The sequence below is a fragment of the Bolinopsis microptera genome, chromosome 1 (genome assembly GCF_026151205.1).
Source record: "Bolinopsis microptera isolate Bmic1 chromosome 1, MBARI_Bmic_1.0, whole genome shotgun sequence".
Classification (NCBI taxonomy): domain Eukaryota; kingdom Metazoa; phylum Ctenophora; class Tentaculata; order Lobata; family Bolinopsidae; genus Bolinopsis; species Bolinopsis microptera.
This window is the reverse complement of record NC_087072.1, coordinates 22,748,776-22,771,051: the sequence shown is the minus strand read 5'-3', so window position 1 is coordinate 22,771,051 and position 22,276 is coordinate 22,748,776. Positions and strand designations below refer to the sequence as shown.

The window sequence follows — 22,276 nt, the reverse complement described above, 5'->3', positions numbered from 1 at the left end:
GGGGTTCCCCAGGGGTCAATTCTCGGACCCCTTCTATTCCTACTTTACATAAATGATATCTCTAATAGCTCTAGCTTGGGATCGTTTGTCACCTTTGCGGATGACACCAACATATTTGTTGTTGGTAAAACTGCACAAGAAGCATATGAACGCAGCAACGCCCTACTTTCAAACCTTCAAACATACATGCGGGCTAACAAGCTTCACATAAACATGTCAAAATGCTGCTACATTCACTTTAGACCTAAGTCACGTACTGAAGCAAACGTTGAAGAAGAATTCATAATGAATATAGACAACTACCCCATCAAAAGAGTAACGTCAGCTAGATTTTTAGGAGTCGTCATTGACGAAAATCTAACATGGGAAGAACATATAATAGCCCTAAAACGAAAGCTTAACCATGCCACCTCAACTCTGTGTCGTCTACGCTGCTCCCTCCCAGAATTTCTCCACAGACAGTTATACTACACTCTTTTTGAATCCCATCTGTCGTACTGCATATCAGCATGGGGTGGGGCAGCTAAAAATCGTATAAGCTCAATATTCACTGCACAGAAGTACTGTCTGAGGGTCTTGTTTGGTGATAGAGCAGCCTACCTGGATAAATTCAAAACGTGTGTTCGAACCAGACCATTTACTGACCAGAAACTTGATAGTAAATTCTATAAAAAGGAGCACACTAAACCTCTGTTTAAAAACAACGAGATACTCACTGTACAAAATCTTTATACTTACCATAGCTACATAGAATTATTCAAGATCATGAAGTTTTCTACTCCTATGTCTATGTACGAAGAGTATTCTCGTTCTTCCAGGAAACCAATGCTTATTATCAATAAACCGGATCCCCCAGACAACCATAACACGAGGTCAACGAAAATATGGAATATAATAACCCCTAACCTTAAAATCTTTGATTGTTCTGTTAGTATTTCTTGCCTGAAATCCAAACTGAAATCTTCACTACTTTCCAACCAGCATTGTCATGCCGTGTATGACTGGACAAATAAAGACTTTGATATTTGTAACCTTAAATTTTCGTAGGCTCCTGCAGGGATTCCACCTGACCTCCAAAATTTCATGACCAAATCGACATACTCTGCCAGCGTATTCCTCTGTCAAGTTAAATGTGATGTGTGAGTGAGTAAGTGTAGTGTAAAGAGATCCTATTTTTATATCCAATTTGAATTCTAATAAAGACCCTAAGCATTATGATCAAATTTTTAGTACAATAGTTATATCAGGGTTGAGATCTATGATTAATATTATAACCCAATATTCATTTCTTTTTCTCCCTTAAATTTAAACCCCCGGCCCCCATTGAACACCCAAAATACCTACCGTCCTTAATAATCGTAAAGACCATTTGTTACAAAATAGCTGCTAGAATAATGCATGCCAAATATTCCCTCTTACACCCACAAATTATAATGCCTTCCTATCAACGCCTCTAATTTGGTCATTAATCAACCAGACTAGCGTTTTGGTGTGTACAAAAGCTACCAGCCAGTACATTCCTTGCCCCGCTAGTTGATTGTCAAAAAATCATACAGCTCAGAACAAACGGCCATTTACCACTAAGAGCATTATATGTTTTCATTTGTTTAAATTTTATGCTGTAAAATGTGCTAAAACTTTGATTATTTGTTTAATTGATTATTTGTTTAATTGAGCTTGGTCTCCTACTGTTAACTTTAAATGGATCACTATGCAATGAAACACACCAGTTGTTACAAGTAATTATCAAACCCCACAGACAACATGTTTGTGGTACATTCTGAAATAGAACACAATTACACTGCCGCGCGCAGTGCCGTGACCGGTATGCGTCGTAATTAGCTCGTATTCAGATTTGAACAATTTTGAAGCCAAATTAAGGAATTTGTTTTAGATTTGAATAAATAATATGGACACAGTTCGAAAGTAATTTGTCTACTAAATAGTATTATGAAAGAATGAACAAAATTGGTTAAAATTTGCCATAGATGTGACAAAAAAACTACGCACAGAATTGAATATTTCTCCACCAACGCGTGAACATTTTTGAGTTCAACATTATATATTTTAGCTTGGTAATTGTAATACTCAATTTTTCAAAGCCCTATCCGATTACTAAGTATTTTATTTATACGACAGTATAAATTTTTTTTGAATATTTGCTTGATTAAAATAACAATAGGAGTAGGAACGTCGAAGGTCTTGCGCTTATTTTAGTCCCAAAATATATACAAATCATTAATTTCATAAAAATCACTGAAAGTGATGTCTACAGGTATATTTAGCCCTAACACCTTCCCAAATCATTTAGCAAGGGTTCATAGACAGTTTTTAAGATCAACTTCAATATCATTGTTAAGACATAATACTAAAAGTAAATCATAAATGAGTGGTTTCTCTTTCTCTTTCATTTTAACACATCATGCATTAGTAGGAGCAATCCGAGATCTTTATTAATCATTGAAGATGTAGAACATAGAATAATTGGTCCTCTTTAGTGTCTGATGACCGATACTCCTGAAAAGATATTAGAGATATTATCAATTATGTAAAAAGAAAACAATATTGAATATGTGTGCGCTTCGTTTAAGCGATCAAATAGTCAGTGTGTAGTGCACAGTGGAGAACAGTTTAAGGCACCGGAAATGTTCCAAATAAATCCTCTGTCTACTATCAGACCACACACTTCACTATGCACTTCAATGTATCGTATAACAATGGCAGTTGAAATGTGTTCCCGCCATTTTAAAATCAAAAATGTGCGCAGCATCTTACGGGTTATGCGCCGTGATCAACGGTCACGGCGCAATGGTTATGCGCCGTGACCATTGATCACGGCGCATACACATTGCGTTTAAATTGTCGTATAAATGTCCAGCTTCTCTGTGAAATTTGGTTGACTCGACTAATTTAAAAATTTAATACTCTTTGTTTCATTCTAGTTTAATTGTATTTCTATTATGGTCGGAAAGAATTATAATGTTTTTTTCTTCTACTGGGCCACATTCAGCCTGTCATTCCGCCATATTTTCAACGGCTATGAACACTAACATATGAACACTTATATGAGCCTGGCCCCATGTAAGATGTTTCTTTGTAGTCAGTAGTGTATTACTATTTCGGTTTTATAGTCGCATTTAATTCAGTAAATATTAATGGTTTCTTCACCTCTTCAATGTAATTGGTTTGGAGGTCATTTGAAATAAGGAGGTAAAATAACTCACATAGCTTCCAGCAAGTTTCACGGATACAGTGATTGAGTTTCTAGTCTCTTTGCCTGACTGATTTCTTGTTCGGCAGGGTGACTGCTTAAACGTCAACTTCAACCTCTTCCACTGCATCGAATCGTACTAGTAGAATTTATACCTGAAATATTACATTTAGTTTAGCGACCTTCACATGTGGGTCAAACTTAGTATTTCTGAAAGTTTCGCCAAATTTCATTGATTTCAGAGGGTGTGTCACGTCACTCTCTCCTTTTAGTTTTAATTATTGTCGCCATAAAATGACAACACGTTATACTAGGAACTCCAAAGTTGACAGACACATTTGGTTTTATAATTCAAGTGATTCCCAAAATTTCAAGTTGATTACACAATTTGGCCAAGTTATGACCCATTTAAGGGCTAGCACGACAAAGGGGAACCCCAATTATTAGGGGGTCAGATTATATCACCAATTAGTGCCGTATGATTAATGATGTTATCCATCCAGTTGTTTGACATGTGCCCGGATGAAGGATATGAAAACCCTGCTCAATATATTTAAGAGATATGTGGACTGGTCACGTTTCCAGAATCCAGTTGAAATCCTCCAAGTCAAGAGCCCTGGTTATGAAGAGGGGGGTAGTAGTAGAATGGTATGAAGAGAACAGTGGAAGTGGAGGCGTCGAAGAAAGTCTGAGTCTAGGGGGAGATGTGATTCCAAACGTAGCGGAAAAGCCAATCAAGTTCCTGGGTCGGTGGATTAGAGCAGAGGCAACAGTTTTCTGACGAAGTGGCAGGGTGTATGCCATACACTGAGTAACATCTGCTTATTTAGTCAAACATCTAGTGTGGCCTTGCCCATCGGCAGCCTGTCCGATACTTGGAAGCTGGAGAAATGTCGACTCCATCAGTCCTACCAGCAGTTTTATGATGACATGATAAGGGCGATTCAACCGCAAGTCAGGTCAGGGAGAGTTTGGAGACCAGACAAGGAACTAGATTGTGCTGAGAGGGACTTAGTCTGTGAAGCGGTGAGAGGAATGGTCCAGCCGTACAGCAGGGCAAGGATTGGTTTTGGAGAATGGAAGAAACCGTGGAAGAAGATGAACGCCCGGGAACAACAAGCTGAGGTCCTTCAGAGAGTTAAAAGAAACCTCGAGCATGAAAGGGAAGTTCAATGCGGCTCTCTTGAGATGCAGTCAAGATGGGGCCGTGGAGGGAAGAGGTTATGAAGACGGACATGAGCTGGCACACACTCTTTAAGTATGGTGATTCGCTCACAGGTTTTATGCTCAGTGCGACTTATGGTACTGTGGTCACACCAAATTGATTTTTTTAAATAATCCAAATACAGGCAGCGATTTAGTCAACTTAAGTTTGTCATTTATGTAATTGAACATTAAAAATGTATCCTTCATAGAATTTTGTATTATCTCGAGGGTATAAAATTGTCAATTGAGAAACACGTCATAAATCTAAACAAATAAGTTCATTAAAATAGCTATCAATCAGTAAATGAACGAACCTGTACATCTAGATGATGTAGGTCCACCACTTGTAACTTGTCAGACCGGTTGTTGTACAGCTTCCTGTTCAGCCTGAAAACACATTTCTGTTACCATGACAACTTTACCATTACAAGTTACCCGTGATGGGGAGTGTCATGAGGTTACGTGACTGATAAAGTTAATACACCTCCTCCCCACTAATAGTGCACTAACCTGGAAATGAGGGAGTAGAGACTCCAAAAAGTGAGGACCAGCGTCATGTCAGTAATATTTTAAAAAGCCCCCTATCATAATACTTTAGTTTCTCATGCACGATTAAAAAATAGTAGTTCATCTTGGGGATGTTACTTCGAGTTTGAGATCAGTACGCAGTTACAGTCATTCTTAGAATTATGTCAACTGGTGCATCGCCTACCATAACTACTGAAATGAGTGCCAAGAGTCAGTTTTGTGGATTATATTGCTGGCTTTAAAGTGGTTTTAAAAAGTTTAAATAGTAGGGTATTTATAAAACACATTATTTGGCCGTTAGATCCTGAAATTAGAGCCAGGAGTCTGTTTTGTGGATTATATTGTTGGCTTTAAAGGGATTTAAAAAGTGTAAACAGTAGGGTATTTATAAAACACATAATTACTGAACACGTGTCGAGATTAACTTAAAACGTGAAAAATCAATAATCAAGTAATCACACGTTTCCTTGCCCCTTCCCTAGTCTGAAAAGTGAAACTACCCCCTCCCCTTTCACCGAACGTGTGTCTAATCACGAGCAATTTAAATCAAACACGTAAAAACAAGTAACACATAAATGCGAGTACAGTGGCAGTCAACTACATGAATGGTAGTCAACTGATAGTGCGGAGAAACACGGCACACACGTTAGGCCAGGAATGTTCCGCGCCATATAAGGAATAATTCACTGGGTGTACAAATAAACAATGTGGTTGGGCCGTGAACTGGTGGTATTTTTTACACAACTTGTTTTAGTGGGCTTGTCAAGTCCGGTCCTGTGCTCGATTATAGTAGTATAGAAGTGAGGCGGAACACCATAGTATGAAGACACAGGCACTTTTAGAGTCCATTTTAATATCACTTTTCACGCTCAGTGCTTCAGACCTTAAAGTAAAACTGGCACTTTCCATTTTAACTTCGGCTAATTGATCCCTTACCAATATAAGATAAGTTGTAAATGTAAGTATGAATTGTGGGTCAAATAAGACAGTAGTTTTTATGTTCTTATGTGACTTTTTAATCTATAATTCCCGGCCAAAAACTCAAAATTGGCCGGGGCCGGGAATAAACACCTCCCCTGGCGCCGGGAATCCCGGTCGTTCACTGCATTACAGCACAGTAAACAGAGCCAAAGTTGTTACTTGTCAAATGCTAAAATAGAATCTCTAGAATACAAATAAATTCATTTGATCAACATCGAAAATGACGTCATAACGACGGTAATGTCAATGACGTCACGAAGCTAACTTGAAGTTTTTGCTGCTGTCTGAGTTTATCAGCTTGTTCGCCAGTCTCTGTACTTCTTCAGCGTGCTGATTCAACAGCTCCTGCGGGAGATGCTTTTTGGTCTTTCAGCGCTTTTAGCTTCTCCTGAAATAATCGAGAGGTAATATTGTCTTCTTTCTCTAATAACAAACAAAATAATAAACAAACAAATAAGCAAAGTTTTGTCTGCTTTCAAGCTCAAAAGTAATAGTTTAATATAACAAGACTGATTGGCTAAGCATGTTGATCTAGTAACACTAACACGACTCACGAGCCCTTTAAAGCTTGTAATAATGTAAGGCGTGACTGTGTTTTCTATGGAACCTAATTTCTGCATGACAATGTTTAACCTAATTTCTACATGACTATGATCCAGCTATCAGGAAAATTTAAACATCTAATAATTTAAAATTATATCATTAGAACTAGAAGTTCATTTAAAAGTATCGAAATCTTAGTTCTATTTTTACAGTCACCTTTTTAACTATTGAGTTCAATGATTGCTAACTTTGATTTACTCTTTAACTAAAATTTGCTGAAATTAAAAAGTTGTATGATAAAAATTAAAAGGTACACAAAATCAAAAACTTAGTCGATTAAACTCGTTTCTAGTCTGCGTCCAAACTTACTTATTATTATTAAAGTTAAACGTTAGAATTTATAAATAATAGTAAAACAGGATTTAATATCTCCCAAAGGATCAACCTCGTGAACTGTAACTTCGATTTAATAAAAGGCTCGAATAAAAGCAAAGAGGTTACTAAGCACTTACCTATTACCCCCATGACATAAGGTTAAAATTCTCCCCTAACGAGATATTGGCGAAAAACTGTCTCGATCACGTGATATGACCGTATAATTTCTCTATAGTGTTTCAGTATATGCTTTTGTAAAGGATTTGGTTAGGGTTAGGCCGTTAGGGTTGGGATCTGATTAGAGGGTTATGGTTTCCGGGGTTCGAATATAGTTGTTTAGGGCCATCTACAGAACGGGTTGAAGAAGTCACGTGACAGGCGATTGTAGAGTGATTAATCATCATCCGCCATAACTGCCATCGTAAACAGTTAATTAATTAGGTATCAACAATCAAGTACAATATATAATACAGCAGGGCTGATTACTGCTGACACATTATAAAGCAACTAAAGAACTAAGAGCAGAAATATGGATGATGGAATAACGCGAGGCAACAGTGAACTGTGAACTGGGCGCAATCAAGGCGCGAACAGTGAACGCACGAGGTGTAAAGGTCAAAGTGCTCCTTCATCAATTATGTTCACTCTTAGACGGATTTGACACGCGAAATTGCGCGGCAATTATGCGCGGCGCGTAAAACTTTTGTAAACCTTTCGGACAAGGGTTAAATTATTTTTCTACTGTCAACACAGCCCAAGTTATACATGTTTTAATACCAAAAAATGTCCAATTTTTTTGTATCATTTTTAACTAATTTCTTTTTCAAATCGCTGCCACATCAAAATTATTTTACGAAAGTACATTAAATTTTCACAGAAAGCAAGATTAATCGTTTTAGAACTATATTAAAAAAGAATTTAATATAAAAAATGTTAAAACTTTAAAATTATCAATTGAATAAATTGCCAATGTCCAAATATGTGTAAAATACGACGAAGAGGGGTCACAACACTGCGCGCAGCAGTGAATTAGTATTTACTGGGCCGCGCTCAGCCTGTCATTCCGCCAAATCTATATTCTATGTTAATGAACATAATAGCCTGGGGTCCTCAGGTAAAATTAGTATACCTTACTCGGGATTATTACGACGGGTTTATTAACGACCGGTTATAATATGGTTCGGGAAAAATATGGCGAAATTGCTCAAAACCCACCACATTTTCCCGGTCGCCATTTTACCGGTGTCCAACCTTTCAATTTTAGATTCAAAAAGTTTGTCTCAGATGTAAATTTCCTTATTAGAGATAAGCAAGTTTAGAAATTTTCGCATTGCTAAAACTTGTGAAACAAGTCGAATTATCAATAATTGTTGAAAGTAGACAGAAATAATGACTCGTGGTTAATCAAACTAGATGGAAAATAATTTTAAACATTTGAAGTGTAACAACCAGATCGATATTAAGATAAAGGGAGAGCTGTTTAGTCTTCCAATACGTTGTAATCATCTTCGTTATCTTCATCTGGATCATCCCCTTCATCAGTTTTAATTAATTCAAGTTTTAATTTAACTGTTACTTTTACTTTGAGTCCTATTTCATTATGTAGAGATAGTCAATACATAAGAAATTAAAAATTAGCCTATTTAAATCAAATTTGACAATAAGGATATATGACAAGAATTGGGCAAAAAGGTGAATTTTTTGCAATTTTAGCCAAATGAAGTCGAAAAACCTACAACAAGTGTCCCAATCGTCTTCTTTAGTGAATATAAGACAACGATTAAAATATGAGCACCCATACCCCTTGGGAACCCTAAAAGCTGAGTAGGCGGGTTTATTAACGACCGGTGAAAATGTGGTTTGGGAAAAATATGGCGAAATTACCCTAAACCCACCACTTTATCCCGGTCATAATAATCCCGAGTAAGGTATATTATATCGACTATCATAAATATATAAACCAAATATATAGCAATTCACACTAGGACTGTTTCCTTTGGCAGCTCTAGACCATCATCTGGAAGAAGAACTGGTTCAGTCTGCACATCCTTGCATTTCACGGTTCTCATTAGTTCTGCAAAGGTGTCTCTCAACGAGTTGTGCCGCAGTGACACACATCCACCAAGTTTGCAGATGAGCGCATGGTTTGCTGAATATTTCTGGCCACACGTTCATATTTTAGGGTAATCCTTTGGGTTCAGGTTATATCTGAGCGCTATTGCGTCTGAGAACTTAATTCTATTAATACATAATAAGTTGGTTTTTTCTCTTGCAACACTGGTGCATAACAAAAACTACGCCTGTCCACCTGCAACGGCGCAGTCGTAGGTGTGCTGCCAGTTGGCGTGCACGCGATCTTTTGAGCGGCTGTAATTGGTTCTGAACGATCACATGAATGCTAGTCACGTGCGCTCTAACATCCAATGAACATTCGCACTTTTTTTAGGGCGATGGAGGTCGTAATTCAATCAGCCCGAATAAAGATTCGGCGGAATGACAGGCTGAGCCCATTAACTTTCGCCACGATATGGCCATGCACTTGTAAGACAAAAATAGCCATTCCACCAATATATTCCATACATAACATTGAAACTCAGGGAAGCATTCATCAGAAGAGTTTAATTTCTTTGGCGACAAAATGAATTTTTATTAGCAGGATTTAGCCAGCCAGAGAGCTGAGAATCACATTTAGTCAAATAAATAAAAAAAATTAATAAAATTGTTTCATTTGGTATTCTTTTGATGTCAACCTTGAATCACATCGTTGCAGTGTATCCCCTTTCAGATATATGCAGTTTGCATATATCTGAATGGAGGATGACACCATCTCAAAGTGAGAGGATCCCTGGACCCGAAATCCCCCACTGTGCTAACAACAAATGTTTTACCTCCCCACAAGTAAAATATTTACATCAATTGTCTTATAATTTGAATATCTCAGTATGTCTAAAAGATGTAAACAAGAGATAAAATCGGAACGAGTGGAAATCCCAATGGTTGAGGAGGCTTTGAAGATCAATCCGGTGATAGGTAATAATTCAAGTGCAACATATCGTTTTTAAACTTTCGGACATTAATTTTTCTTCAAGTCGAAGATTGCATCGCCGTTTCCACACAAAGGTAGCTGGTTTGACGCACATCAAGTCTATTTTAAGCGATATAATACCCATTCACGGTCGAAATGGGGGTTAGTCGATATGCAATCGAAACCACTACAGTTTTAGGTCACTATAAGTCACGTTTCACTTGGTATGTGTACACAACTCAGTTCTAAAGTTAAAACTAACCCACTTCTGCAGGTTATCTCAGAAATCCATCTCTTTACTTTTAGCAAATTTCATGTCTGTTTGAACCTCAGTCTTTTATCAGGAGCCGTGGCCGAACAGGCGAGACAGATCCTCCAGGAGGATAGATGGGATGTGTTCGGCAAGAGTATTGCCGAGCTGTCGGCTGTCGCATATCAAGGTAACTTATTTATAGGTATTCGATCAAACAGTCCCGGAAAAAATTGGCTCACCGGCGCGGCCCAGCCAAAATATTTGCTACTCTTTTTATGCAACAAAAAATCCTTGATCACGTCCAAATATTAGGGTCTCCCCAACAAAATCTTGCAGGAAAAAACTGAATTCGTTTTGTTGATATGATATGTGGTCAAAGCAACCTGTCTCCATATAATACTATCCGTACAACAACAAGAAATGTAGGATCATGGAATCTTTGGCGACTAATGTGGGGGGGGGTCAACCTTATTTTGACTCATTTTGTCTCATCCCAATTTTCCCTTTTTTGGCTGCCCGAATGAGGTAAAATGAAGTAAATTTCGGCAAAAACATTTGTCTCTAAAAAGGCTCAGAAAACTAGATTCATTTACCTCATTTTACCTCATTTTACCTCATCCCAATTTTGGCTGCCCGAATGAGGTAAAATGAGGTTGACCCCCCCCCACTAATGTTTAGAACTCTTTCAGACGAACTAGAGCTCATCGAGCACGCAGGAAAGATCCTACTCAAGATCGCGGCAGACGCGAAGGCAGTAAGTAAGATTCAGTCTCCTCCTCATGACTCGAATTTGTTGAAACTTGGTCATTTATTTAGTGAAAAATGTTTACTGTTAAATTGTGGCTGTTGTCTGTGACATCATTTCCAAGTGGGGAACATGGTTTATTTTTAATTAATTTTATCATAAGAACAGGTCCAGCTAGTCCAGCTTTATTATTAATTGTATATGATGCAGAGTCTGTGAAAACTGTTCATTTCAGGCTGGAACTGATTGAAAACCCTCCTTCGGAGCTCTTCGGACGCAGCTTGTCCCTCAACGATTCTCCTAACCATCTTGTGGATTCTGGGGAGAGGACAAGGACAAGATTGCACTATTATTTTAATTATGTCAACCCGATTGAGATCCAGAGATAAGTTATGGCTTCCCATCTTAGACCACAACTCAGCTCTTTATCTGCATAAAAAAACACCACCCGCCAGATTAAATTCACTTAAATTCCATCATTTGTATTAGGTCAATGAAACTGCATACATAACAAGCTTAAACATTTCCTCGAATACACCTGGAAAAAATGGATGTATACTTTTGGAAGTACATATAATCTCCTGGGAGACCCTATAAAAAATCTTCGCATTTTTCTATTGGCGTTTTTATAAAACCTGATAAATAGAGCTCCTGATCAACGATACTCATCGTTTTAGCATCCAATCCTTTCAGAATGGTAAGAATTTGAGTTTTAGAGTTGCTTTTAAAGGGTTCTAAAACTCAACTCACTTCAAATTTAAGCAAACATATGGCCTGATATGTGCTCAGTATTTTGTTACACGTGTATTTGTATTTGTAACACGTGTATTTTTAAAGATTGGTAATTTTACACTTGTAATTATTTTTGTAAAACGTGCATGTATTGTTTTGACTAACACGTGTACTTTTCTAGAACGTGTTTTTTAAATGTCCTCCGCAAGTGACAAGCAGTCCACACGGCCAATGTTGCGTGAACTGCTGTCTGCTACGGTGATCTTATTCACACAAAAGGAATAAACTAAGAATAATGTTCATTTATTTATCATACTGTGCTATGTTTTCACGTATTTGATTTGATATCTTTATCTGCTTAAAAGAATTGTGTTATCATTTAGTCATCAAGCTTCGTTAACTTGAGCTTCGTTAACTCAAGTTTCGCTAATGTCCCAAAAACCATGTCCGCTAATGTCCCAATAGCTCATGGATTCAAAAGGGGACAAGTACACTTGCGGACATGGCACTAAGACTGATGGTTAACATAATGTTCATTTCATTATCATGCCGTGCTATGTTTTCATGTATTCGATTTAATATCTTATCTGCTTAAAAGAATTGTGTTATCATTTAGTCATCAAGCTTCGTAAACTCGACATTTTCAATAGCTGTGGGCTAAACAAGTTTTCGCCATATTTCAGTCACCGTTTATCTTGTTATCATTATATCTGGTGGTTTTTTAACCGAACCAATGCATCATATTCCAGTTCCGCCAAATTGTGACAAATACTGGCAAATTTTAAAAAAATTTCTAATTTTCCGCGGACGCGATTACAAAAACCAGTTATTTAGAATATATATTCGCATTTTATCCACACTATATTTACATTACACGTACAACGTGATATCGTTATCAGTGCAGTGTGTACAACACCAACTACACCGATCACCGTGAATCATCACATATAGACCGTGAATCATCACATATAGACAGTGAATCATCACATATAGACAGCATGAGAGTAGGCCTGGCCATCTCGAAGTGATTACAAAAACGTTATAAAAGCTTACGGCGCGGCTGACATTATTATGCTTTCAGGCACGTTACCTTTCAGGCGCGCTACCTTTCAGGCGCGCTACCTTTCAGGCGCGCTACCTTTCAGGCGCGCTACCTCTCAATTTCACTCGTAGGTGGGAACACCACTGTAATGGTTTCCTCTGCCCAGTGTGTGGAGATCATTTCTTTTCAGAAGATTACTTTCTGGAGCACATCAGAGAACATAAATCAGTATCTAATTGCCCCATAAAACGAGAAATAAAATCTGAACTGGAAAACCCATCTGTTTTTATCTGTCCGATCTGTACTGAACATGTTCACACAGACACTCAGTTAATAGAACATGTAAAACATCACCATGATCATAGCAGCCCAGAAGTGACTGAAAACTTTGATATTTCAGATAACTTGACTGTTACATTGACTAAAACGTTAGTTCAGTCTCCTAGTAACAGTTCTGAGTGTTCATATACTGCAAGGCATTCAAGTAGTTTTACTAAGCATATAAGAATTCACTCTGGCGAGAAACCCTTCAAATGTTCTGAGTGTTCTTATGCTGCCAACCAATCCAGCGATCTTACTAACCACAGGAGAATCCACTCTGACAAGAAACCCTTCAATTGCTCTGAGTGTTCATATGCTGCGAGACGACTAAGCAATCTTACTAACCATATGAGAGTTCATTCAGAGGAGAAACCCTTCAAATGTTCTGAGTGTTCATATGCTGCAAAACAAGCAAGTGATCTTACTAAGCACAGTCCACAGGAGAATCCACTCTGACAAGAAACCCTTCAAGTGTTCCAAGTGTTCATTTGCTGCAAGACTAGCAAGTGATCTTACTAAGCATATAAGAATTCACTCTGATGAGAAACCGTTCAAATGTTCTGAGTGTTCATATGCTGCAAAACAATGTAGTGGTCTCACTAACCATATGAGAGTTCACTCAGAGGAGAAACCCTTCAAATGTTCTGAGTGTTCATATGCTGCAAAACAAGCAAGTGATCTTACTAAGCATATAAGAATTCACTCTGGCAAAAAACCCTTCAAATGTTCTGAGTGTTCTTATGCTGCCAAACAATCCAGTGATCTTACTAACCACAGGAGAATCCACTCTGACAAGAAACCCTTCAAGTGTTCCAAGTGTTCATTTGCTGCGACAATCCAGTGATCTTACTAACCATATGAGAGTTCACTCTGACCAGAAATCCCTCAAATGTTCTAAGTGCTTATATGTTACTGTCCAAAAGGGAAATCTTACTAGACACATGATAACTCACTCAGGTGAGAAATGAGTGAGTTTTCTATGCTGTAAGAAAAACCAGTGATCTTATGAGACGTTCAATTTATACATATATATTGCTTTATTAGATGATAATTCTAAACATTTTGTCTGATAAAAATATTCATTTATTTGTTCCTTCTTTGAAATCTCATCATACTCATAAAGAAACAATAGACCATATTTTGTTATAATTGCTAAATGTTTAAGATTTATTGCCATTATTAGAATTAGAATTAGAATTAAATTATAAGTAAAATACAATTCTTATTTTCCACAGAAGAATCAATACATATTGAATTATAAATATCCGATAATTTCATTAATAATCATTAAGAGTTGTTTTGTAAAATCAAAAACGAAAAGCCGTATGCTGAACGCGCGCTGCGTCTTATCGGCAGCTGCCTAACTTGTAGTCGCTAATATCAAAGCCGCTGCACGCGCCAAGTGCTGGGGTGCATTCTCATTGACAATTAAACTTGGTCAAAGATATTTATATACAATTCTTAAATTAAATCAATAATCATGTAGATATGAGTATTCAACACTACTCAACAACAAATATCTGTCGGCCCATCAACAATTCAGTCGCCGAAACAAAAATCAAATGTTTGCTTTTTCGTTTCGGGAACTGTTTGAACAGTACCTTACTCAGGAATATTATGACTGTGATAAAGTGGTGGGTTTTGGAAAATTCCGCCATATTTTTCCCGGTCATTAATTTTCCCAGTCATAAATTAACCCGCTACAATGTTCCCGAGTAAGGTAAACTAATAGTAATAAATTTTGATGCTTGGTGGGTTTTGGAAAATTCCGCCATATTTTTCCCGGTCATTTATTTTCCCAGTCATAAATTAACCCGCTATAATATTCCCGAGTAAGGTATAGTATATAGAATCACCTATAATCTGAAAAGCATCAAAAATGTCGTTTTGAACTGCTAATTGCACATCCATATTAGAATATAAAACTCTGATGATTGTGGCAATATGAAGATAAAAATCTCTTCATTATGACAGTATATATATATATGTTATTCAAATGACGAATTTACGGTGAATTCCAGAATTCAAATAAAACTTAAGCTATTTGAAACCTGTGTAACAGTCATTAACCACTAAACATGCTGATTGCTCTGCATGCAATTATCTATCACATGACTGGCATCTCGCAGCAAAATAGACGCCTCAGAAAGGGCCAGGGTGTGTTCTATATTTGCAAAGGAGTCGACTTTTGTCCTCACCTCACATATCCAAACCTGATAACTTATTACCTACAATCTTTTTGCCTTTGGCATTGATAGAAAAAAAATTCACTGTGATTTTTAGTCTAGGAGCTATTTTCAAACTGTTTCACCCACAGATTTTTGTAATACTTCTATATAATGTCAAATACAAAGTATGAATTATAGGATAACCTGATCATGACATTGTTGTAATAGGGGTTTTAGCGTACTAGGAAGGTTAGTCATATGACAACACGTCCGCTGCCAGTGCAGCCCCAGTTTAAAGAAAATGCTGGGAGTGATGATAGCCCTATAAAAAAGAAAGGTAAAAGAAAACAGCGTAAACATGGAACTCCAAAGCATGAAGATGGTGATCAGGTAATAATTCAATGAGCTATTGCCTATCATGGAATTATAATTTCTAAAAGTAAACATTCTTTTGATTTTTCTTTAGCTAATCGAAATTGGGCATCGGTCTTTAATCCTCAAATTTTATTTTACCTAGTTTTTTCTAGTTCGATTATTTATACGCACATCATCCCTATGTCTTATCAGGGTGAAGACACGTATGATGAGTACTATGAGCCTGAACTAGTGGAGATGAGTGGAGGATTTCCTGCGAAACTAGCTGATAATGTTGAACCTCTGAACAATGATGCTGCAGCAGAGGCAGCTGCTGATTTGGCACTCAGTGCAATAAGATCTGGGCGGAGAAATCGGAGCACTCCTTCTAAGCATCATGACTACGAGAAAATAGCTGGACCTAGCACTGAAGGTGCTCCTAGGTAAGTCTTGTGTATTGTTTAATTTTAATCACTGGTGGGATCCCTAAATCAATCAATCATGAAGCAATCGATTAGAATCGAGCTCTTTCTAGATGATCCTTTTTTGTTTTCTGAATCTCTGACTATCGAAAATTATTGCTCTATTTTATTTTAAATTTTGTGTGTGGTGACTTTATGTCTTAAATCTAATGACAGTCCCGGTAGAAGAGCGGCTGCTAAAATCAAGAGGATGTCACAAGAGGTAAAGAACTGGAAGGAGGTAGTGGTAGACGGAGAGCAGCAGGGGCAGGTTGTGCACCATGAGGGCAGAGTTCCTCATTCTATGTCACCTTCCTCGAACAAAGTCAGGAAGAAGAAGCCTAAACGAAGGTGGATACTGTTTTTCTATATATAATACCTGTACTGTACTGTTATTTAAAACGTATAGAATGTGTTCATGTTTAAAGTGAAATAAGATTTAAATAGCTGCCATATGAGTGGAATGGTTTGCTCATTTCCAGGTTTAACTTATGCTATTTTCAGAGACCGTACTGGTACTACTTCTGCTTATGAAGAAAGTGGACTTGACGCACTAGTTGATGAAGCAGATGTGATAAACACACAACCTGACAAAAATGCAGACCAAACTCCAAAAATAACTTCAGCAAACCCGAGCATTATCTACCACGAGAAAGATGATGGGACTGGTTTTATAAAGAAATCAGCATTGGAAGAAAGTCAAATTGCACTGGTGGAACAAAACACAATTATTGAATACACAACATTGGATGTGTCGTTCTCTCTTCAAAACTGGTTCCATGTTTTCAGTCTGTTTATACATGGACTTCTAGCTGGGTTTGCTGCCTGGCAGACTCTACAGATCTACATTGAGGACAAGCCGGACACAGATTTCCTGGAAGAGTACAGTAGTCTAGCTTGGCCAGCAGCGTCTGCGTACTTTATCTGCACAGCTATCTGCACAGTCAGCTCACTAGATATCCTGGAGGTAGCCATTTCACGTACCAGAGGGGATATCATGGCAGGGTTATTTAGGAACCCAATTCATACCCTCACTGTTGCTCTCTATGTCATGGCTCTCATTTTAACATGTGGTCTCTCTTCCATTGACGACAAGTTGTCACTTTACTCTCTAGAGTCACAGCTGTGGAGCGAGCCTGCTAAGGATATTGAAATGTGGAAAATAATCAACTCTTTGAGGATGGTGCTGTCTGTGTTAGGGTTCTTGCTGTTGTGTTACTGCTTCATGTTCTCGGTTAAGCCTGTAAAGAAAGTGGTGAGGAATACCTCCCGTATCGTTAACAGAGACAACACCTTGTAGATCTGGGGTATCTGCTGGTAAACAGACTATCAGCTGCACTCAACATCGTTCTTGTCAAGTGATGCATTTAATGGAGAAAGAAAATTGGTTCAATTCGGGGGATTGCTATTTTGCTATCTTCTTGAACTATGAAATGTTTGCCAAGATGGTAAAGTTTGACTCATGAGAACGACTTACTCTAGTAGCAGAGTGTAGTTAGTACAAGAGTCTAAATAGTTGTTTGTTTGTGTATGTGGAACTATGTAAGAAGTGACGACTGGTTTTGGATTAAGTAGCAAATGTAATTTAGTTATTTTATGTAAATATATCATTTTATATAAACTGTTCATTTAAAAAAGTTTATCAGATTTATATACATTTTTTGCAAATCAAGAGCAATTTTCTAAAGAGTGCGAATAAAGTGCATTTTGTGGCATGGTAGTTGAACTTTGTATTTATTTAATGTTGCCAGTATTATTTTGTTTCCGTATCATTTAAATTAGTATTTTATCTTTATTTGTGATGTAGTTGATCAAAGGTTTATCACATTATATCGTAGTTGTTTGTAGTGAGTAATGCATGTAATAGCTTTATAACTTTTATGCATGTTCGTGTTAGGTATTCAGTATTCAGTATAGACTATACATTAAATTTTAAACTTTATTTTGTCTGTGACATAACCAGATTTTGACCACATCGGTAAACGACCTTGCTTGAAGAACATTGCTTGATTGATTAAATGATGGTTTATATTGCATTCAATAATGTGTATATATTTCCATACTCATAGATTCTATGTATCAAACAGATGATTTGTATTACTTTACTGATTACTCTCGTAATATCAATCCAACACACTAAACTCAGTAACATACCAACACTGAGACAGTCAGACGCGACGGTACAATATTTAGTTCATTTATTCCTACAGATTCCCTCTTATTCCAATTTTGCATAACCTAAACCAGTACATCTATTCAGCTAATTATAAAGTATAGTAATGGGAGAGAAGAGGCCAGTAGAAGAGCTAAGTGATGAGTTGACAATAACGCCGCTAGGGGCGGGTCAGGAGGTGGGACGGTCCTGTATACTCCTCCAATTCAAGGGAAAGAGAGTTCTCCTAGATATTGGTATACATCCTGGTCTGTCTGGCTTAGAGGCGCTTCCTTTCATTGATGTTATCGATACCAGTCAAATAGGTAAGAAAAATGTAAAGTATTTGTTAGATATTTAGAAAGAAATGCTTATAACTTTGTATGTAAATCGGGGTTTGCGGTAAATCGGGGCGTGGTAAATTGGGGTAGTACTGTACTTGATCGGTTTGTACTTGAATTATAACAATCGACACTACTTCAGATCTACTATTGGTTTCACATTTTCATTTGGACCATTGTGGTGCACTACCATACCTACTAGAGAAAACTAACTTCAAGGGTAGAACCTTCATGACCCACGCTACCAAAGCTATTTACAAATGGATCCTAGCCGATTATATAAAGGTAGGCCGTAGGGAGTATTTCCTGCTTCGTGACTGATATTTCTAATTGTTTAAATAATATTAACACGATTATCACGTGGCCTCGTACGGTTCTTAAAAAGTTAAAATAATGAATACATGATAACATAAATATAATAGAGATCACTAATAAAAAGTAATTATCACAGGTGAGCAACATAACAACAGAAGACCGGGGTGTTCTATACACGGAGAAAGATCTTGACAACAGTTTAGATAAGATAGAGACAATGAACTTCCACGAGGAGATTGAAGTTAATGGTATTAGGTTCTGGAGTTATAATGCTGGTCACGTGTTAGGCGCTGCTATGTTCATGATAGAGATCGCTGGAGTAAAACTTCTTTACACGGGTACTTGATTTGTTTAATACAGAACTATTAATACATTTACAATTTCTATTCTAATTTTCGTATTTCATTATCAAACATGAGTCTTATGATAATATAGGCTCTCCTATTTAACAATTGAATGACCCGCAGGAGATTTCTCTAGACAAGAGGACAGGCATTTAATGGCAGCAGAGGTACCAAACGTCAGACCAGATATTCTCATCATAGAGAGCACTTACGGAACCCACGTTCACGAGAAAAGAGAGGTGCGGGAGGCGCGTTTCACCCAGACCGTTCACGACACTATCTCGCGTGGTGGGAGGTGCCTTATCCCTGTGTTTGCGCTCGGTCGCGCGCAGGAACTCATGTTAATCCTCGACGAATACTGGGAGGCTCACCCTGAGTTGCACGACGTGCCCATTTACTACGCTTCCTCACTTGCCAAGAAGTGTATGGCTGTGTTCCAGACTTATGTGAACGCTATGAACGACAAAATCAGAAGACAGATATCAGTTAATAATCCGTTCGTCTTTAAACACATCAGTAACTTGAAGAATATCGACCAATTTCAGGATATCGGTATGTACAACTTTTCCTAGAATTTACATTCAACATTTCTTTGATACTTTGATTTAAGGATAATATCGGTAAGGACTTAACACACATGTGTGCAGTGTTCCACTGACTTAAATTATCTTTCAGGTCCGTCAGTAGTGATGGCGTCACCAGGTATGTTACAAAGTGGTCTGTCCCGTGAACTGTTTGAAACATGGTGTCCAGACCATCGGAACAGCTGCATCATAGCTGGGTACTGTGTGGAGGGTACGCTAGCTAAGATGATAATGAGTGAACCAGAGGAGATCACCTCCATATCAGGGCAGAGGTTACCCCTGAAGTGTAGTGTTACCTACATCTCGTTCAGTGCTCACACAGATTACGAGCAGACGAGCGAGTTTATCGGGTTACTGAAGCCTGCACATATTATACTAGTTCACGGGGAACACTCCGAGATGCAACGTCTCAGGTAATGATATGCAATATAATGTTTTTATGGGAAACTTGTTGTGATTTTTATTATATAATACTAACGTTCTGAGAGAGCAAGTTAAATGCGAAATGTAAACGAATCATACCCTCATTACATATTACATATTACAAATTATGTACTGTATAATATATTGTATTACATTGTATGGTCCTACATTACAAATTATGCACCATCTGATAAGACTAATTTGAGCGTTTGTTCAGGACTGCTTTAAAGCGACAATATGACGACACCGTGGACGTGTTCGCGCCTGCTAATAACGAGGAAATAATTCTTAACTTCCGGGGTGAGAAAATGGCGAAAGTGGTGGGAAGATTAGCAAGCAAGAAACCAAAAGCAGGGGATGTTATAAGTGGAGTGCTGGTAAAAAGAGGGTTTAATTATCACATCGTTAGTCCTGAGGAGTTACAACATTATACTGATCTTAGTCAGGGTGTAGTTTCACAAAAACAGGTTAGTTTTGTGGAAGAGATTTTTTAATTATTTACCTCTATTAATTAAGTTTTTAAGAATACTCAGGTACGACGTATTTCTAATCAGTGATAGATTCATTGATACTTATGATTTATTTTTACAATTTCCGGCGTTTCTTTTATTTCCTTTTATTTCAGACGGTGCCGTTCACCGCCCCCTTTTCCCTTCTACATCATTGTCTATTACAACTGGCTGGCGGGGTCGAACAAGTCGAACAGAGCGGCAAGAATTGTCTCAAAGTATTCGAATCTGTAAGTGTTACTTTACTGGCGGTGGTAGTAATCTAAAACAGTTGTTGAATAGTTTATATTTACCGGCTTTGGTGCTTAAATCTACATACAGAAATGTACATAGATTGTATAAAGAGGAAGACGTGGGAGTTATGGAAATAGTTCAATTAAAATAATATAAGGTGTAGAAGTAATAGTAATTTTCTATAAATCTCACTATCTGATTTTACCAGATATTAGTGGTACAAGAGAAGAACAAAGTAGTAATACAGTGGGAGGGAAGTAACATGAACGATATGTACGCAGACGCTGTTCTCACATTGTGTCTACAGATAGAAGCTAACCCTCAAGCTATCAAACAGTCCTCACTACGTAGTATTACACAGGTAGCTCTAGGGACTCACGGATAAAAGTGCTGTGAAGTTACAATTTCTTGGCTGTTTTTCTTGGATACAGTTTAAGTACTGATATCAATTTTATAAGACCTCATTTAAAACTGTTATTGATGAACGGGAATAGTATGTCCCTGTCTGAGAACTAATGATTGTATTTATAGGGTAAAGACAAGTCCACGTTTGAAGACAGAGTACAGAAATTACTGGTGGAAATGTTTGGAGAAGACAATGTCAGCTATCAACCTAAACTTAAATACATTACTGTTACAATTGATAATGAGAAGGCTGTTGTCAACCTCAAATCTTATGAAGGTAATAATCTTTTAATCGGTTATTTACAAATTGTTTTATTAAAACAACTCCATTAAAGAACAACCTCAGAGAAAATTGTAATGTATGGTCTGTAAAGTTGTTCCTTAGATTTGGGTTTGTTTTCCTTAGATTTGGTTTTGACATGACCCTTCCATTTCAGTGCAATGTCCGAACGAAAATCTTCACCAGATGATAACATCGGCGATCAAGAGACTGCATATTGCACTGACACCCGTCAATGTGCCCACTATTGCTATCACGTGAACATTGAGTGACGGGAGTCTGATAACACGTGATATCCAGCGAATATCACGTGATCTCCTGCAGATTTAAAAGATCATATCGAGCTAACATGAAAACTGCACCTTCGATCAGAGACATGTATTTGTTTTATTTATTGCAATATATTTACGTTAAAGTATTCAAGAGGTGGTATTCAAGAGGTGGTATTCAAGAGGTACGGTGGTATGCTGGGTGCGGAGATCTGATTTTTAAGATCATTTTAGCCAGATTTTATGACGAAGATCAGAAGATCTGCAATGTGTTGTTTTCAATGTTTATAAAGCATTTTATCAGTTTTTAATTATTGATTGTTTATTTTATTACTACAATTTTCAAATAATTGGACCTATCATTGGTTGTATTTTTAATATTTCAGAACTTCTTTCTAATATTATTATTCTAAACATTATGCTGCAAGAGAATATAAATAAATAGAGACCATAAATAAATATAAGACCATCCAGT

The 22,276-nt window shown here is 37.4% G+C and overlaps 3 protein-coding genes and 1 long non-coding RNA gene across 5 annotated transcripts in view; 3 read left to right on the top strand and 1 right to left on the bottom strand.

Annotated features, from left to right (window-relative positions):
• LOC134825041 (uncharacterized) overlaps window positions 1-22,276 on the top strand; it is an 852,482-nt gene that overhangs the window by 716,083 nt on the left and 114,123 nt on the right. The gene's annotated exons all lie outside the window — the stretch shown is intronic.
• On the bottom strand, window positions 3,278-7,396 carry LOC134816830 (uncharacterized). The gene is made up of 5 exons (XR_010160449.1): window positions 6,982-7,396; window positions 6,686-6,744; window positions 6,192-6,314; window positions 4,732-4,804; window positions 3,278-3,366 (listed from the first exon to the last, which is right to left on the bottom strand). It is a non-coding gene; the product is annotated as an uncharacterized LOC134816830 (long non-coding RNA).
• On the top strand, window positions 15,291-18,031 carry LOC134825136 (transmembrane protein 237A-like). 2 transcript variants are annotated; one of them, XM_063837287.1, is made up of 4 exons: window positions 15,291-15,520; window positions 15,698-15,927; window positions 16,132-16,296; window positions 16,450-18,031. In XM_063837287.1, exons 1-4 carry the CDS (start codon window positions 15,389-15,391, stop codon window positions 17,243-17,245), a joined length of 1,323 nt encoding a protein of 440 aa, XP_063693357.1. In that variant the 5' UTR covers window positions 15,291-15,388; the 3' UTR covers window positions 17,246-18,031. The 2 variants fall into 2 exon arrangements, with proteins under 2 accessions (XP_063693357.1, XP_063693350.1); XM_063837280.1 differs by having other exon boundaries at window positions 15,327-15,520; window positions 16,123-16,296.
• Window positions 18,031-22,151, top strand: LOC134825057 (cleavage and polyadenylation specificity factor subunit 3-like). The gene is made up of 10 exons (XM_063837172.1): window positions 18,031-18,423; window positions 18,581-18,723; window positions 18,890-19,091; window positions 19,221-19,649; window positions 19,773-20,094; window positions 20,322-20,571; window positions 20,730-20,843; window positions 21,056-21,208; window positions 21,379-21,529; window positions 21,690-22,151. Exons 1-10 carry the CDS (start codon window positions 18,225-18,227, stop codon window positions 21,791-21,793), a joined length of 2,067 nt encoding a protein of 688 aa, XP_063693242.1. The 5' UTR covers window positions 18,031-18,224; the 3' UTR covers window positions 21,794-22,151.